This window comes from Phycodurus eques, chromosome 9, assembly GCF_024500275.1.
Source record: "Phycodurus eques isolate BA_2022a chromosome 9, UOR_Pequ_1.1, whole genome shotgun sequence".
NCBI lineage: Eukaryota > Metazoa > Chordata > Actinopteri > Syngnathiformes > Syngnathidae > Phycodurus > Phycodurus eques.
This window is the reverse complement of record NC_084533.1, coordinates 19,992,556-20,010,695: the sequence shown is the minus strand read 5'-3', so window position 1 is coordinate 20,010,695 and position 18,140 is coordinate 19,992,556. Positions and strand designations below refer to the sequence as shown.

The window sequence follows — 18,140 nt, the reverse complement described above, 5'->3', positions numbered from 1 at the left end:
GTTGGTGATTCTCCGGCTCACCCACATATAAGGGACAAACACCCTTCAAAGACTAAGAATAGGCACTGTATAAAACGTTTATTTTCCTGGATAAAGAAAAACATTTTACTGTTACTGCTTGAAGGCGCGTGTTCAGCGAAGATTCAGTAGGTCACAGGGCCTTGATATTCTTCCATCCCTTTTTATGTGGACAGAAAGCATGCCAACTATTGCAAAGGTATGCCTAAAATGTTGATGTAACCACTCAATTTGTTTTTTTTGTTTTTTTACCCCAGCTACTGTGGTAAAATGTATTGTCTTGCAATCTATAATAATATTTGTCATAGCATAATACAAAAATAAATGGTGCTGATAGTGCCACAAACCAATTAACAGCATATATGCCAGTTGTGGTGGCACGGGGGCCGACTGGTTAGAGCGTCTGCCTCACAGTTCTGGGGACCGGGGTTCAAATCCCGGCCCCGCCTGTGTGGAGTTTGCATGTTCTCCTTGTGCCTGCGTGGGTTTTCTCCGGGCACTCTGGTTTCCTCCCACATCCCAAAAACATGCATGCTAGGTTAATTGACAACTCTAAAATTGCCCGTAGGTGTGAATGTGAGTGCGAATGGTTGTTTGTTTATATGTGCCTTGCGATTGGCTGGCAACCAGTTCAGGGTGTACCCCGCTTCTTGCCCGATGACAGCTGGGATAGGCTCCAGCACACCCGCGACCCTAGTGAGGAGAAGCGGCTCAGAAAATGGATGGATGGATATGCCAGTTGCAGCCAAGTAGTGCTCTCTATTTTGTATCAATTGCGTCAAAATTTCAATCAGTTCCACACAACCGAACAAATTATGAACAATCATTTCAATGACTAATCAATGATTATCCTCATCACTAGTTTGTGTACTCTGTATTTTTAAAATTGGAGTACTAACAGCATGTACTGTTACCTCATCTTGGCTCAAATCCTCTGAAGACGGAAACCTCGACAAATGGGACGTTACTGGACGAGACTGCAGGAACTATAGTGAGCAAAAGAAACAATCATCTCTATTTTTCATAAAGATGACAGGCCTTTTATAAAATGGTAGGAATAAAGTTTTATTTTTCATATGAATTGAGTGATTTTGGACTTTTTATCTTTTACATGTTTCTCTTAATAAAACTTGCAAAAATTTTAGCATATTCCAAGAACGATGGACATGAAGATAAGGGAATTTATTGCTGAATGCTAAAATGAATACACTTTTTTTTCACCAAGTGGAAAAAAAAACAGTTTGCTGACTTTATCCATGCACCCAACTACCAGTACCACTAGGACATGCAGGGGGAGGAGCAGAGAGGAGAGAAGAAGAAAGGGAGTCGGTTAAAACAAATGATAAGAGCTAAACTGCGTGACATACATAGATATGAAAGGGCTTTGCACGCGTTTGTGTGTGTCCTTGTATATGTATGTGCTTAGTTGTGTATGCGATGCGTGCAACATGTCGAGGGTAGAGGAGCAAAGGGTGAGGAGAAAGGGTGGGAGTGTTAACAATTCATCTATCTCTAGAAGCACACTACCCTCACTTGCAGTATTTCCACATTGCAAATCCCAGTTTGATTACAGTGATAATAAGACAAAACTAGGCAGACCTCTGAGCCAGGAAACCAAATAATGTTTTTATATATAATTCTAATAGGATTCCCCTGAATTGACGGGGTTCCTCTTTTTAAAAATACATTTTTTTTCTTTTTTGGGGAAACCGTGATCCATGCATCTCCTGTGTGAAAACAATATAAGAGTGAAGATTATTGGATCTGACACATTGAACCTGGAGGCCTCTCTCGACCCAATGCACTGTACATATCTGAAATGTAAGCATTTCTGGCATAATCACCCTACTATAATAGTGTGCCGAAGATGGGGCCTTAATTCACCAATGCTTCTGAAGGTCTCTAAGGGGTAATGGAAGACATGAATGTGTGGGGATGGTTGAAGGAGTAGGCGGAGACTTACGTATAACAGAGCATTCAGTCAATATGACCAAGCAACATGTTGACCAATTAAAGTATTGAAATACATATCAAGGATGCAGTAATTTGTGTTACACCAGTGTTTGGTTTTAAACTTAATGAAAAATAAAACCGGAATTGCCTTAAGGCTAATCATTTTCCTTCATATGAGAGCAGTGAAAAGTGATGACTCTGAGGTTCTCAGAGTTTCAAAAACATTCCAATAGCGCTAAAAGAAATTAACTAAGAGTGAGCATGGAGTGCCCGGAATTCTTTGCTATTCCCCTGCATCAGAAGAGAACAGATGTAGCTTCATTTGCAACACGCATGCCCACTTTCAGACATCGACAAACTTTGGAAGAAGAAAAAAAAAAAGAATCATTCTTCAATTTTCTACCCACAGATTCTAAACCGCAGCCCTGACCTGTACGCATAAGACTTGGTCAAGGAGAGTGAGGGGGGTGTGATTCTGGCCTGCGAACTGAGAGGTTGTTGAGAAGACGAGTTCTCTCGACTCGAGTCTTTTGGCTATGATGGGATGGGGAAGTCCTGAGACACAGTGCGGCTCTAAGCTGCTGGCATAGGAAAGATGTGGGCTTGGCAGTCCACAGGAGGCCAGAGTCAGGCTGGATTTCAACTGGTGGGTTTCGATGGGCAGCTCCCTGGCCAATGACTGCTCACGAGGGAAGGGTCAGTGCAATGGAGCTTCTGGCAGCGCGAGGATCGGTGAAAGGAACTTGCTAGTAAAACAAGACACCGACCACGTGAGGCTCGATGAGGCGCACGCACACTGGACACACTTACTCTCAAAATCAACCCATGTGTTCTGCCACCACCCTGATCGCATACACGAGAATGTTATGTCACTTCCCCATTCATAATTCCACTTCTCACAGGATACACAAATTAGGCAGTGAGCAGAGACGTAAATGAATGATACATGTTCATCTAAAGTGACAAAACTACCCAGCACACCCGATTACGTCAGTGACTAATGTCCCTGTGAGACAAGCGCTTTGCGTGAATCAAAACTATGTAAACAGACACCTTTTACACAGCAGGACTCAATATTGCATGATGACATAATCAGATCACAGTTCAAAAAGAGGAGGATCCCAAATCAGAGAAAAAAAAAAACAAAGCAAAATTAAGGAAGAGGATCGGTCTCTATAAAAATGAGAAGTCTTTATAAGAAAGGCTACAAAACTCAATGGGACCTCCGACTTCAGCATACAGCAAAAGGCACCACAATATTATTCTATTTATCTAACTTGTGAAAAAAATGGCACGTATTTCTCATATTTTCATCTCATACTGCTGTAAATCAAAAAACCTTTACATATAAATATTTCCCCCATTATAAAAAAGTCTTTGCTGTTAGCTAGTAGACAATTTTTGCTGAAATGAAAATAAATATTTCATTTGTTTACAATATCTGTCTGTTATACAAAATAAAAATATTTCTCCTTGGTGCAGGTCTCTAGTCCAGAAGAAGGAAGAGGTGTGTGCGAGGTGGACTGGTGTGTGTAGGGGGAGGGCAGGGCTGCATTGATGGGGGATGTGAGGGAAGGGTAAGGGGGCAGTCTTAAAGGGGCATGTTGTCCGACTTGAAGCGCTGCGACTGTGAGCTGCGACTCTGCCCGCCGCTTCGGTTCCCCGGCCGACTCAGCCCGCGGTGAGTCCGTGTGTCGGCCCCTGACGATGAATGGAAACCTGGCACGTTTAAAGGCTGGTCCATGTTCATGTTCTGCATACTGAGGAAAGGCGTGCTCTCCCCTTGAGCTTCATCATCTTCATCCTCTTCTTCTTCCTCCTCTGATTGGCTGAAGCTCTGTGACCTGTAGTCCCGTAGGCCCGCTGACCTCTCAGATACGTGTCCATTGAGGCGGTTGCGTCGCGGGCGCCGTCGACTCCGGATGGGCTCCCTTGAGGAGGCGTACTCCTGCGTGGTCTCGTAGGCCTCTTCATCAGGGAGACGGTAGGGGCTGGATGGGAGACTTCCTGTGCTCTCTGTCAGGTAGGGTCGACGCGGTCGTCGAGGCTGCCTGTACAAACTGCGATCCTGAAACATAAAAGACCACTTGCCACACATTTGCTACACCAATAAACAGTATTTGACATATCTTTCACCGAGATGCCCGATGAGTATGCAGGATTTAAGTCGTGTAAACGTGTGCAGATTTTTCACATTTTAACTGATTTTTTAAAATGTGAGAGACCACACATGAGGAAAATATTTTCATGTGTTTGCTTGTTACTCTGACAGTGTACCGACAATTGTGAGTCTCCTCCAAAACAGAAGTCCCGTGCAGTACCATGTTTGACCTGTGAGAGGCAACATGATGCCACATGGCTTCAGCCACCTCAGTTCATGACCGCATTTGTTCCAAGACTCAGTTCTATCCATCCATCCATCCATCCATTTTCTGAGCCGCTTCTCCTCACAAGGGTCGCGGGCGTGCTGGAGCCCATCCCAGCTGTCATCGGGCAGGAGGCGGGGTACACCCTCAACTGGTTGCCAGCCAATCGCAGGGCACATACAAACAAACAACCATTCGCACTCACATTCACGCCGACGAACATTTGCAAATGATTAAATGAATGGAAATTGAATTAATTGATTCCAGCCCCAGAATGAAGTTACGTTTACGTTGTTTTTAGCGGAATGTCGTTAAAAAATTAATACAGTTCAATATAGAAATGTGAAAATGCTCTTTATCATGAAGAAATAACTGTGTTTGCTCGAAAATCAATGCAACGGCTGAGCCTTTTTGCATATTATAGGCTAACACTATAACTAGTAAACCCCTCCTCATTTATCCACACCAACACCAATTGTTCTCCCTTTTCTATGAGTTAAGGTCTTTGCGTCATCAAAACAGTCACTCCTTTCGCAATACTGACTGCCTTGATTGCGTCTTTGTGTTGTGAGTCATTTTTGGTGGTTTTATTTTAACATTGTAGTGACCATGGCCCGGTTGTCATAGCATTATTTTGTTTTATTTTTGTGCATCTTCTTCTTCAACTGGACCTGCCTCCGTTTCGCCGAGACAACTGCGAAAGACCATCCCCAAAGACCAGCTGATCTACGGTCGTGAGTAACACAACAATGATTGTCAGAATGTACAAGATTAGTGCCTTATAAGTCTGGGGAAAATACTGTTTTCACACAAATCCCAACTTTGCTCTCTCTCGCTATGACTCAACCCATTCCACGTGCACATTTTTATTCCAACCACACATTATGTCCTCCCTTTTCGTATGCCAAGTTTTCGTCCATTACCATTATTTGTGTTTCATTTTTATAGTTAAATCCCTCCGTATTGTTTCCCTGTAGATTTCCCTTTAGATATAATTAAATTTGCTATAAAAGTCCACTCCTTGTTAATAATAAACCTCTGTAATTTCGTAAATGTAGCAACCTTCTAGAATATGAGATTGATCGAGTTTTTTTGTCCCTTTTTCCTAAATTTTACACATCTAAGAAGAGACGTGGTGGCCCTTTACGACACTCAGAGCTTGATTCTAACGTTAATCGTAAATCAAATTAACTGGAAGTAACGGAGGCGTTAACTTCCGGCTTACTCTTTGTCAAAATCCGCTACAAAATCATTACTTTTCTGTTTCCGCTGTTGCCTCTGTCTTTTTATTTAAGGACTGGGCGTGCTCAGGTGTGCTGAGCTCCTCACGCAGCTGTCTTCAACCTCTGCATTTTAACCTCTGGTCTGACTTCCACTCCTCGCCAGAATGTCCTTGTTACTTGCATGGTATTGGTCTGTTAACTTCTCTTCCCAGTTGTTTGAACTGCTTGCTTCAAGTTTTATTACCTACATCGGTTGAACTTTTGATCTGGCTCCTATTGTTCCTTAGTGATTTCCAGTTCATTACCTTCTTACCGCTGGCACGGTGAACGACTGGTTAGAGCGTCTGCCTCACAGTTCTGTGGACTGGGGTTCAATCCCCGGCCCCGCCTGTGTGGAGTTTGCATGTTCTCCCTGTCCTGCGTGTTTTTTTTTTCCGGGCACTCTGGTTTCCTCCCACATCCTAAAAACATGCATGGTAGGTTAATTGAAGACTCTAAATTGCCCGTAGATGTGAATGTGAGTGCGGATGGTTGTTTGTTTGTGTGTGCCCTGCGATTGGCTGGCAACCAGTTCAGGGTGTACCCCGCCTCCTGCCCGATGATGGCTGGGATAGGAACCAGCACTCCCGCGACCCATGTGAGGATAAGCGGCTCAGAACAGGGATGGATGGATGGATGGATGGATGGATGGATGGATTACCTTCTTACCTTCTGACTTTTGTTTGGACTGATTGCTTTAGTTCTTTTTCAGCCCTGCCTTGAAAAGAGATCAGTCAGTTTTTTAATTAAAGTTTTATTTAGTACTTTGGTGTCAGTGTCAGCTTTTGGGTCCAACTCCTGCCTCAAATGTTACACTTTCTCCTAAACAATAGTAGAGCTGGTAATTTGCCAATCAATACAAACTGCATAGCGAGTTCACTGAAACACTTTCACTCGCAGTTTTCAGTTTGGAGACATACTGAGGGCTAATTTAAAGCAAAAAAAAATATCTTCAGTATGGCTCAAAAGCAATGTGTGATCCAAGGAGCAAATTATGTTTTTACCGTGGGAAAAAAAGAGCTAATGAGCATACTGCGTCAATGCCAAGACTTGGTGAACCGAAGCACGATACGTCAAACAAGGTAATATTTCCTGGAAAAACTAAGTCCATGGAAACGGAATTGTGAATTTTTTGTGGACAGGGGCATTTGTGAAGCGAGGTTCCACTGTACAAACACTCAACACAACCAGTTGCTCCTCTGTTTGTGTCTGGCAACAGTGCAAGCTTCAAGTCGCTTACTAATTGCCATATGTTCCATTTTACATGACAGCCTCAGCCAAATTTGTGATCATAAATATTGAGGTTTAACGGTTTTACCATTGCCCAACTGTTTTCCAAGAATATTGGGAAAGAAACATAGGGATAGGGGTAGGAGTAAAATAAGTTTTACTTCTTATTGCTCTTTTTAAAATATGTATGATTTAGCTAGATTTGTATCTTATTTTAATCTTGTCTATTTTATTCTTGTTTTTTTTAAATTCATTCATTCATTTTCTGTACCGCTAATCCTCACTAGGGTCGCGGGCGTGCTGGAGCCTATCCCAGCTGACTCTAGGCGAGAGGCGGGGTACGCCCTGAACTGGTCGCCAGCCAATCGCAGGGCACATATAAACGAGCAACCATTCGCACTCACATTCACACCTAGGGACAATTTAGAGTCTTCAATCAACCTACCACGTGTGTTTTTGGGATGTGGGAGGAAACCAGACTGCCCGGAGAAAACCCACGCAGGCACTGGGAGAACATGCACACTCCACACAGGCGAGGCCGGATTTGAACCCGGGTCCTCAGAACTGTGAGGCATACATGCTAACCAGTCCTCCACCTTGCTTTTTTTATTTAATTTTTTTATATCACTTTTAAATGATGTCCAATCGTGCCATTGCTTACTTTGATCAAAAGGCGGGGTGCTTACATTTAGGTCTTGGCCTATGTGTACCCCACTGTAGGTCATTGGTCATCAAGGCACCGTGTTACATCATTCTTGATTATTATTGTAAAATACGATTAACAAGATGAATAACATTAATTGTTAATATTAACATATAATGAAAGGTAATTCGAGGATTTTTTTTCCCATTTCAGATGTGTGTATCAAATTAGTAGCCCATTGCTTTCATCAGTACTCAAGAAGTAGCAGTTTCAAAAAGGTTGGTGACCCCTGAGCGCTACCCACTACAATATACCATATAATACAATGGTACAGTTCAGTACAGTGACCTCTAAGCCAAAAGCCCTTATATATGTCTGACTTTAACCAGAATTTTGTGTGCATGTGGTTTTCTATTCCTTTGGCTTTTTTTTTTCTTCCCGAAAGCATAATCCCAAAAGGACGAGCCTGCACAAGGTGTGTTAAGAAGAATATGAGAAGAGTCTTGATTCTAAAAATGGTTACGTTTATGATGATAAAAAAAATAATCTTAAACTTAATCAAGGTATTGTGACGCAGTATTGTGATCCTGGAACTGACTGTTTCCAATGCAGTATTTCCTATGGGAAAACATTATTTTAAATCCAAACAAATGGGACATCAAATATTATTTAGAAAGCCTGCGTACATACATCAGGACATCTTAGCAGCGGCTGGTCGTCGTCTCTGTGGTAGGCTGCAGCGGCAGGCGGTAGGGAGAGGGCGTGGCCTGTGTTGGGTGAGGTGATATGGAAGGTGGGAACCTGGGGTGGCAACGGCGGGTAGTGGAACTCCACCGGAGACAAGCGAGCTGGTGTGGTCAGCGCGGACACATATCTACATGGGTACAAACACACAGCACGTCACAGTATTTACTCATTCACCAGATTCACGTTTTCAACTTTAACTTCAAATGTGTCCAGAGGAAAGGAGTGAAATGCATTTGTTAAATCAGCTCTTTTTTCCCCTCTTTGTCATGTTGATGGTGTTTGTAGGGATTTTTAAAATATGTTTTAAAAGTACTCACACTATGTAATTAAGTAGAGGTTCAGTTTTTTGGGCATTTTTTTTCTTGCCTTATAAGTCCCCATGATATCAATAAGTCAAATCTCAACTCCTCTTTCTGTTTACATATTTTTTTCTTTCCGTCCTTTCATCATCTGCAGAGGCTGAAAAACAGTAAAAAGCCTATTTTGACAAAGTAAGGCGTAGAAAATGTAGATATCAGCTTTAAAATTTAAGTATAACGCTGTCTGAAAATAACTGAAAAATCTACTTTAAGTACAGAGAATAAACTATTTGTACTTTGTTAATTCCCACCACTGTAAACCTTTACATTGCCAATGCAACACTGTATCATGCTATGTTTGTGCTCTTGGTGTAAAAAACTTAAAATCTTGAAATCAATCAGCACCTTGCCAGGTACTACTAATGCAGACTGAAGAAGAAAACTGTATACATTTTCTACCACTTGATGTCGCCAAAAACTAAAAAGAGTTTGTGCAACCGCTGACTCAATGAGGCAAAAGTTTTTAAGAAACAGTACGGAATGAGTGGATTTTCATACTCCAAGGCTCCCCCTATGGTCTTGGAGTGTACATTTCTTTGTAGCCCATTGGTCAATGCAAATGAGAAATTGTTGACAGGCTGACTGAGGTAAAGGTAATAGTAATAATAATAATAATAATAATAATAATAATAATAACAGCAAAGACATTATCAGAAGCTAAAGAAACCAAGTCAATGAAGCTACATGAACAAAACAAATTTTGATTGTGCTATCATGTCTTGAAGTAAACATTGATCACAGTAGTATTGGGGGGGGGGAGTAAAAGCACATCACACATCTCTCTAAACTACCATTAACACAAACACAAGGCCTGGTGTCAGTGTATTAGTGTAGCATCAAAATTGGTTCAAATGTGTTATTCAGTTACCATATGTCTACAAGAAATGGACTTTGCTACCTGTCACTGTGAGGTGAATCCCTTAGTGAGTCGTAGGAATCTCCATACTGCATTCCCGGACTGGATACATCCGTGCAGCCCCAGTGAGCCCTCCTTGCCATACAAGCCGGGCTGCTGCATTTACTGGTTCCAACAGAGCTTGACAGGCCACCTGACTGGCAGTCTGAATTCATGCTGTCTGTTCGCTCCATGCTCCATGTCTGCTCCTCATGTCTGCAGATGTAAGTGCAGAACTACTTTAAAAGGTTACAGTAGCACTGGCGAGTAATGCAAGTTGACCTCGGTTTGATCTCTACAACGAATCTGATTTTATCACATTAAATAATTTTTGGGATGCTTTTTAGTTAAGTCTCATCTGGCTTTCAGGTTACTTGAATGTTACCACCGTTTTGCACCTTGTTACGAACCCTTGTCATTTACATTCATTCACTTGATCGTACATTTTGACAACAAGACACCACCATTATTCAGAGTATTCTTCCCTTCTGTTGATGTTGTATTGCAATCAGAATTGACCTGTCCATGAATGAGTTGGCTTCTAGATGAACGAATTGGTTTGTTTTGTGGAGCAGAAGCATATGGAAAAAAAACAGAAACAGTGTGTGTAAGAGCTACCTGGATGCATGTGAGGCAGTGGTCGAGTGATGTGAGCGAGTAGACATTCTGCTGCCTGCGTAGTTGCCAGCACCTTCAGCTCCATGGCTGATGACACACTCTGTGGTAGGGACACTCTTGGAGATGTACTGTAAATTTTGACACACATCTATTACTAAGTAAAAAAAGATAAGAAATATTTGGAGAATTTTGAAGTTGTCCAAACCAATCAGTTTATCAGGGCAATCGGACAAATAAAAGTGCTAATACATTAGATAAATAAGATGCTTCAGTGTTGGTCCAAGGAGACAACATTTAATATTCTAATCCTAATTCCTACTCGGACATTCACATGGACCCTCTTTTACATCTATTCTGGTCAGTCGGTTTTATTTTACTTTAGAAAAAGTTTTTTTGCAAGGTTGTCTGACCTCAACATAATGTATATTCAATAGCATGCAGAGTTAGCAGTATTGTGCCATGCAGTGTGAATAGAATGATTAAATTAGTCTGTTTGACCTAAGAGCACTCTGCTACTACGGTAAATAGTGTGGGCCTGTCACAGTTGCATACCAGGAAAGAAGAGAATGTAAGTGGATCTACATAGCTATGCTTCCATTATTTCCGATTGTAACAGACAAACTAATCAAAACCATTAAAAATTGATCTGGAACTAAATACTGAGTTGTATGTGTTGTGTTGTAGTATGTGTCCATGTCTATTAATTCATTCTGACATGAGAACTACCTGTACCTGTCTCTGCTGTATGATTCTACTGTTTGGACTCACATCAACCATGGGAATTTCCTCAGAACCAGGCCCGGGATGGTTGGGCCCGTTGGGCAGCATGCGGTTGGGTTGCTCCACACATTGATTCTGGTTCTGATGGAGGTGATGTTTCATCTTCTTCCTGTGCTTCCTGTAAGTTACACAATGGGGAAATTACTAGTTTGGCAATGTTTATGTAGAACATGGGTCACCAACCATTTTCAAACTGAGAGCTACTTTTTGGGTACTGATTCATATAAAAGGCTACCAGTTACAGCCGTACTTACTGTTTTTCATTTAATTGCTTTATACTGAATGTATGGCGTACAAATGTTGTTTATACAATATTTAAATTGTGACTTCACTGCTGTGTTATCGTAGGTTAGTGATAGGTTACGGCACATTGGGACTTAAGCACAAATTCAGTTTACATTGCCTGCATAGGAACAGAACTCCATTGTAAACCGAGGACAAGTGTACACACGTGATAAACATAAGTTTCAGAGGGGGAATACATTATCACTGTCCAGACCTCATCACTGGTTAAAAATATGACTTAACGTGACAAATTTTCCTCAGGCAAATATTTGTGGTTGTTTTGATTACACAAAGTGTCATACTCTTTGTTTTATGTTTAGTTTGACAGTAAACGCCAACTGGGACTGGCATTAAACAGTTTGTAGCATCTTTTTCGACAATTGCCTATTGTTTTTAATATTGTTGTTTGTTTGACTCTCCAAAACACCAGCTTGTTGTGAAGTGAGTTGAGTACACCGCCACCATACAGCAGACGTGCTCACAAGCCGAAGCAAAAAATCAGCAGAACGGTGGCTCGTATCTCGGAAAACACGTAAGTCAGGTCACTCGTATGTCAAGGCACTACTTTACACTCATTTCTTATCGTGAAATTTCTATCCGCATCAACAAAGTTGAGATCATGATGTTGTGGCAATCAATGATGCCATTGCAAAGCGCTTACTACGGCTAGGCCTCATTGTGTCTTCAAATGGACATACTTGGTTTTGCAGTAGGCCACCACACAAATGATGCCAACCACCAACAAGGCCACACAGATTCCTGTGATCGTCAGCACCCGCCTTTGGTAGAGCTCCTCGGCCTCTGTGAAAGAAAACGCACACACGTGCAAATACACACATTCATACGCACACAACACACACATTCATGCGTTGCATACATCAAAGCAGACAGACACACAAATCATGCACAAGACACATACACACAGGAACACACATACAACATGAGCATGATGAAACATGTTATCACATATCTGCCGCAACTGTTGATAGTTTGTTGTTCATTAAAATACATTGCTGCACTGCACATAGTTTTTTTTTTTTTTATACCTATTAGTTTCTTCTGATTCTTTATGCTAGTGCCGTATCTGTTAATTGTTTCATTTTCCTAACTAAACTATAGGAATACACTCTAATTAGACAACTGAACCTGCTCAATTCTATTGAATGCAGTGTTTTCAAAATTGTTGCATGGCTGTTAGTTTTGGATGCACTTCAGTCAAATATAATGCCTTTATATTATTTCGATCAGATTTCAGACAACATTTACAAACCATTATGAGAAGAAACAGACATTTGAACTCATGCTTGCATATATGCAAACTGAAAATAAAATAAAATGTAAAAAAAATTATTTAAAAAAATAATAATAATAAAACGTGTTTACACCACAGTAATAGCATTGAATGTTATGATGCTCAAAGCTAACTGAATTCTGGGCTATAATAAGAATCGTAACTTTTATTATGTTTTTATTTTTTAATATCGGTTTGCAATTATTTAGTTAGTACATACTGATAATTAATTGTACAACCCCAATTCCAATGAAGTTGGGACGTTGTGTTAAACATAAATAATAATAATTTGCAAATAATAATTTGCAAATCATGTTCAACCTATATTCAATTGAATACACTACAAAGACAAGATATCTAATGTTCAAACTGATAAAGTTTATTATTTTTCGCAAATAATCATTAACTTAGAATTTTATGGCTGCAACACATTCCAAAAAAGCTGGGACAGGGTCATGTTTACCACTGTGTTACATCACCTTTTCTTTTAACAACATTCAATAAATGTTTGGGAACTGAGGACACTAATTGTTGAAGCTTTGTAGGTGAAATTCTTTCCCATTCTAGTTTGATGTACAGCTTCAGTTGTTCAACAGTTGTCGTATTTTACTATTCATAATGTGCCACACATTTTCAATGGGAGACAGGTCTGGACTTCAGGCAGGCCAGTCTTGTACCGGCGCTCTTTTACTACAAAGCCACGCTGTTGTAACACATGCAGAATGTGGTTTGGCATTGTCTTGCTGAAATAAGCAGGGGCGTGAAAAGAAAGTTGCTTGGATGGCAGCATCCTGTATGTACCTTTCAGTATTAATGGTGCCTTCACACATGTGTAAGTTACCCATGCCATTGGCACTGACACAGCCCCATACCATCACAGATGGTGGCTTTTGAATGTTGCGTCCATAACAGTCCGGATGATTCTTTTCCTCTTTGGCCCGGAGGACACGAAGTCCACAATTACCAAAAAAACAATTTTAAATGTGGACTCGTCGGACAACAGAACACTTTTCCACTTTGCATCAGTCCATCTTAGATGAGCTCGGGCCCAGAGAAGCCGGCGGCGTTTCTGGGAGTTGTTGATAAATGGCTTTTGCTTTGCATAGTAGAGTTTCAAGTTGCACTTACGGATGTAGCGCCCAACTGTATTTACTGATATTGGTTTTCTGAAGTGTTCCTGAGCCCATGTGGTGATATTCTTTACACATTGATGCTGGTTTTTGATGCAGTGCCGCCTGAGGGATCAAAGGTCACGGGCACTCAATGTTGGTTTTCGGCGTTGTCGCTTACATGCAGGGATTTCTCCAGATTCTCTGAACCTTTTGAAGATATTACGGACCGTAGATGATGAAATCCATAAATTCCTCGCAAAATGTTAAATTATTTCCTCACGCACTTGCTCACAAAGAGGTGAACCTCACCCCATCTTTGCTTGTGAATGAGCAATTCAGGGAAGCTCCTTTTGTACCCAATCATGGCACTCACCTGTTCCCAATTAGCCTGTTCACCTGTGGGATGTTGCAAACAGGTGTTTGATGAGCTTTCCTCAACTTTTTTGCCACCTGTCCCAGCTTTTTTGGAACGTGTTGGAGCCATAAAATTCTAAGTTAATGATTATTTGCTAAAAACAATAAGCTTTATCAGTTTGAACATTAAATATCTTGTCTTTGTAGTGTATTCAATTAAATATACGTTGAACATGATTTGCAAATCATTGTATTCTGTTTTTATTTATGTTTAACACATCGTCCCAACTTCATTTAAATTGGGGTTGTATTTTTTTCTAGATGAAAGAGAAATAAGAGTGTTTGGAGAAGAGGTTAATTGAAGACTCTAAATTGCCCGTAGGTGTGAATGTGAGTGCAAATGCTTGTTTGTTTATATGTGCCCTGCGATTGGCTGGAAGCCAGTTCAGGGTGTACCCCGCCTCCTGCCCGAAGATAGCTGGGATAGGCCCCAGCACGCCCGTGACCCTTGTGAGGATAAGCGGCTCGGAAAATGGATGGATGGATGGATGGGTTTGGAGAAGATCATCTGAAAATCTAGACAGGTTAAGCATAGGCAAGTAACGTATACTAATCCGTCCTGACCAAGCTACCTTGAACATCTTTTGCTCGATATCATTAAAATCACTTTGATTATTGCCTGGTGGCACAGTGGCCGACTGGTTAGAGCGTCAGCCTCACAGTTCTGAGGACCCGGGTTCAATCCCCGGCCCCGCCTGTGTGGAGTTTGCATGTTCTCCCCGTGCCTGCGTGGGTTTTCTCCGGGCACTCCGCTCTAAATTGCCCGTAGGTGTGAATGTGAGTGCAAATGCTTGTTTGTTTGTATGTGCCCTGCGATTGGCTGGCAACCAGTTCAGGGTGTACCCCGCCTCCTGCCCGATGACAGCTGGGATAGGCTCCAGCACCCCCACAACCCTAGTGAGGAGAAGCGGCTCAGAAAATGGATGGATGGATGGATGGATGATTATTGCCTTGATTTAGGAAAACAACCCTTGCAAGTTGGAAAAATAACATTTGGGAAGTGAGGCCAGTCCATCTCAAAGAAGAAAGCACTAGGACAGAGTGAAGAAAAATCCCACATAGTCCTTCACACGGTCTATAAAAGAACATAATTGGGCTGTAAAAATATTACATGACACAATGATTCCCAACCAGGGTGACGCGACACACTAGTGTGCCGTGAGAGATCATCAGGGGTGCAGCAGGAAATTATCCAATTTCACTTAATTTTTCGGAAAATTATCATTTAATCATTCCAAATACAGTATATCTTTGTTGATCTATTTATGCCAGCGACATAGAGTGTTATGCAGAACAATGAAATGCTCTCCCATTAGATGGCAGAAGTAAATAAACCTGTCTATTCATCTACCTGTTGCCTTTCAAACAACACAGTAAGTTGTTGCTTATTGTGAGTAGCTTTGCATTCAATTAAACAAGTGCAGGTTTCACACTTAGTAAAATTGTGATTAAATTGAGACGAGGTCATCATTATTTCAGTATTCATAATTTGTCAAATTTGTTGTTTGTTTGGTGGCTTTCTAAAGTAGAATGGGTGCCTTGTCTCAGTAAAGGCTGGCAAACACTGAAATAAGTTACTGTATTTCGATGACATTACTCTGCACTATAGTAAAATATAGTCAAGTTCTAAGAGCCCCTGTAGATTAATGAGATTGATCTTGTTCACATTTTAAGTTGCCCTACTGTGGTGTAACACTGAAAACTGAGGAATGCAAGTGCAGCAACACAATGACAGAGGAACAAACTAGAGAACAAGAGGAGAAAGGGGGAAAATTTGATAAGGAGCATCAGGAGGAAAAATAATGGGAGTGGGAGAGGGACATGGCTGATAGGGAAACAGGAGAGTCCAAGAGGATGAAACTGGTCCCCAGAAGCTATAACATAAGACTGTGCTTTTTAAACTGGATTTTAAAAGCTTGTCGGTCATGCCCTAGTTTACATCCCTGTCAAGATTTCAATCTCATACAGAAACTGCAACACAAAGATTTCTGTTGTAATACCTCATCTGAAAAAAAAAAAAAAAATACCAAAGCTATCAAATACACTGAACAACATTATGACCACTTGAATAATATGTTACCCAGTACAGAGTCAGTATCTGTGTGTAATGTTTTGGTTACCTCAATTAATGAGTAAAAAATATGAGTAACAGCTTTATGTTTCAGTACTGTTCTACACCACTGAATATTACAACCACAAATTAATGCTTCTCTGACAAAACTTTACATTATTGCCTTTTGTAAAGGCAAAACATTGTATACAACTCTTGCTATCTATTACTGTATCTCTTATTATACTGTGCAAGTGGACATAATGTTGGGGCTGGTCAGTGCATATCAGCTGTGCTACTTTTAGAGAGTAGTAGCTTGGGAAAAAAAGAAAATACCTCTGCAATGTGGCTAAAGAGGCAAGTCCAAGTCAGCTTTACCAAACTTAATTCACCTTCACGAAGGGGGCTACGGTTTCTAAAAAAAAAAAAAATGTCCTAAGTGGGAATTGAAGATCCAATAGTATCCTTAGCCTTGCATTGTGGCCGTATCATTGTGTACTGATACAGAAAGCCGAAGGGAAATGAGAAGGCAACCTCGCTTGCACAGCGGAGCCAACAGCATTTGCGATTTAGGACAGGCCCTCTGTCTTATCTGTGACACTGACTCAATCAAGGGCATGATAATTAGGACAAACAATGTGGTCGTGGCCTTTTCTAGCTTTTGGCAACCCTTTGCAAAACTATTTGCCAGTGGCATTTCTTCATATTCCCATATGTTTAATAGTGGTCCTAATCTTACGCATGATTCAGTCCTTCTGTAGGCCCTTTTCATTCCCTTAAATTGTCTCTGCCCTTTCTAGCTTTAAGGTATTTGTCTCAATTATCATTTTCCTGCCTTCTTAACCAAGTTAGTCTATAAGAAGAGTGCATGCAGAGAAGGGGGAAGAGGGATTGCATGTCTTAAAATCAGGTTAGTGGGCGGAAGAAAAGGAGGGACAGGTTTGTTGGTTTTAAAAAGAAGGTGGCACAATAATGTGTGACTGTGACACAATCTTGGCAAATGCTTAAAGCACAGCAAAATAAATAATAATGTTCCATACCCTTTAATTCAATTCTGAGAAGCGCTGCCAGCACAGAAAGTTGTAGTGGTTAAAAAAAGAAAAGAGACAGACAAGGGTCAGCTGTAAAGTCCACTTTGGAGAGGATATGCTGTATATTATGTTCCTTCCCTGTATACGCTGAACCAGGAAGTTGATTAGTGCTGTGGAATCTGTCAGTCAGGGTGACTGACATATGTGCTGTCCAGTAACAGACAGACAAGTCACACAGCCTTAGCTCTGGAAACCCCAAAATAGTCAGAAAAAAAAAACAGAGGCACAGAACTCAAAAGTAAAAGGGGGAAAATGTAACATAGAGAACAAAAGAGAAATCAGCAGGCAGCAAAATACATGCAGAGACACATGGACAAAGATAGCAAGACAAGAAGCCACATCACTTACTGCCTTATTGACTAGAGCCTAATTATAGAACATTGGACAGAAACACAAAAGAACACCCATGAAAAAAATTACAAAGAAATAAAGCAGTGAGATGATGTACGGACAATGAAGTTGATGCTGTATCTCATTTGACTAATGACAACTGTAGTTAGACTTTTCTAATGCATATCTCCTATCCCTGCACGAAGCTGTTAGAACCTTGCATATTAGTTTCTGTTGTTTTGCATGCATTAGTATTAAAAAAATAATAATAATGGAGTGTCTACATTTTGACAGGGCTTTGCACTCGGAACACTCTATAAGCAGACAGTAGGACATCGATATGAACTTTAAACAGCAGAAAGTGTTCTTTCAAACAGACTGAAAGAACACAATGCAAAATAATAAAGGAAAAATACAAAGAAACAAGATTCAAGCATGGACAAAACAATTCTTGAGGATGAAATCAAATATACAGTATTCAGAAAACAGAAAGGACAGTGTGTCGTCCTGACAAAGTGATCACAGATTAGCGGTGAGGACTATCAGTTGAAATCAAACCATAGACTTAAGAGCACTGACAAAAGCATCCAGAGTGGACCCTCGGAAATCAATTAAAATCAATTCCATTTGTCCCTGAATTTGGGGGGAATTTTGAATACATTTTTGCAATCATAACTATACTATAGTTGCTGTCTA

The 18,140-nt window shown here is 40.8% G+C and overlaps 1 protein-coding gene across 2 annotated transcripts in view; it reads right to left on the bottom strand.

Annotated features, from left to right (window-relative positions):
• Window positions 1-1,167: 1,167 nt before the first annotated feature.
• Window positions 1,168-18,140, bottom strand: part of nrg2b (neuregulin 2b) — a 54,827-nt gene continuing 37,854 nt past the window's right edge. The window contains exons 6-12 of one of the 2 annotated variants that reach the window (XM_061686508.1): window positions 17,064-17,087; window positions 11,855-11,957; window positions 10,860-10,989; window positions 10,092-10,219; window positions 9,477-9,689; window positions 8,163-8,346; window positions 1,168-4,039 (exon numbers count right to left, since the gene is read on the bottom strand). In XM_061686508.1, coding sequence (XP_061542492.1) covers window positions 3,563-4,039; window positions 8,163-8,346; window positions 9,477-9,689; window positions 10,092-10,219; window positions 10,860-10,989; window positions 11,855-11,957; window positions 17,064-17,087 — 1,259 coding nt within the window. In that variant the 3' untranslated portion in view covers window positions 1,168-3,562. The remainder of the gene's footprint in view (window positions 4,040-8,162; window positions 8,347-9,476; window positions 9,690-10,091; window positions 10,220-10,859; window positions 10,990-11,854; window positions 11,958-17,063; window positions 17,088-18,140) is intronic. The other variant, XM_061686509.1, reaches the window with a different exon arrangement.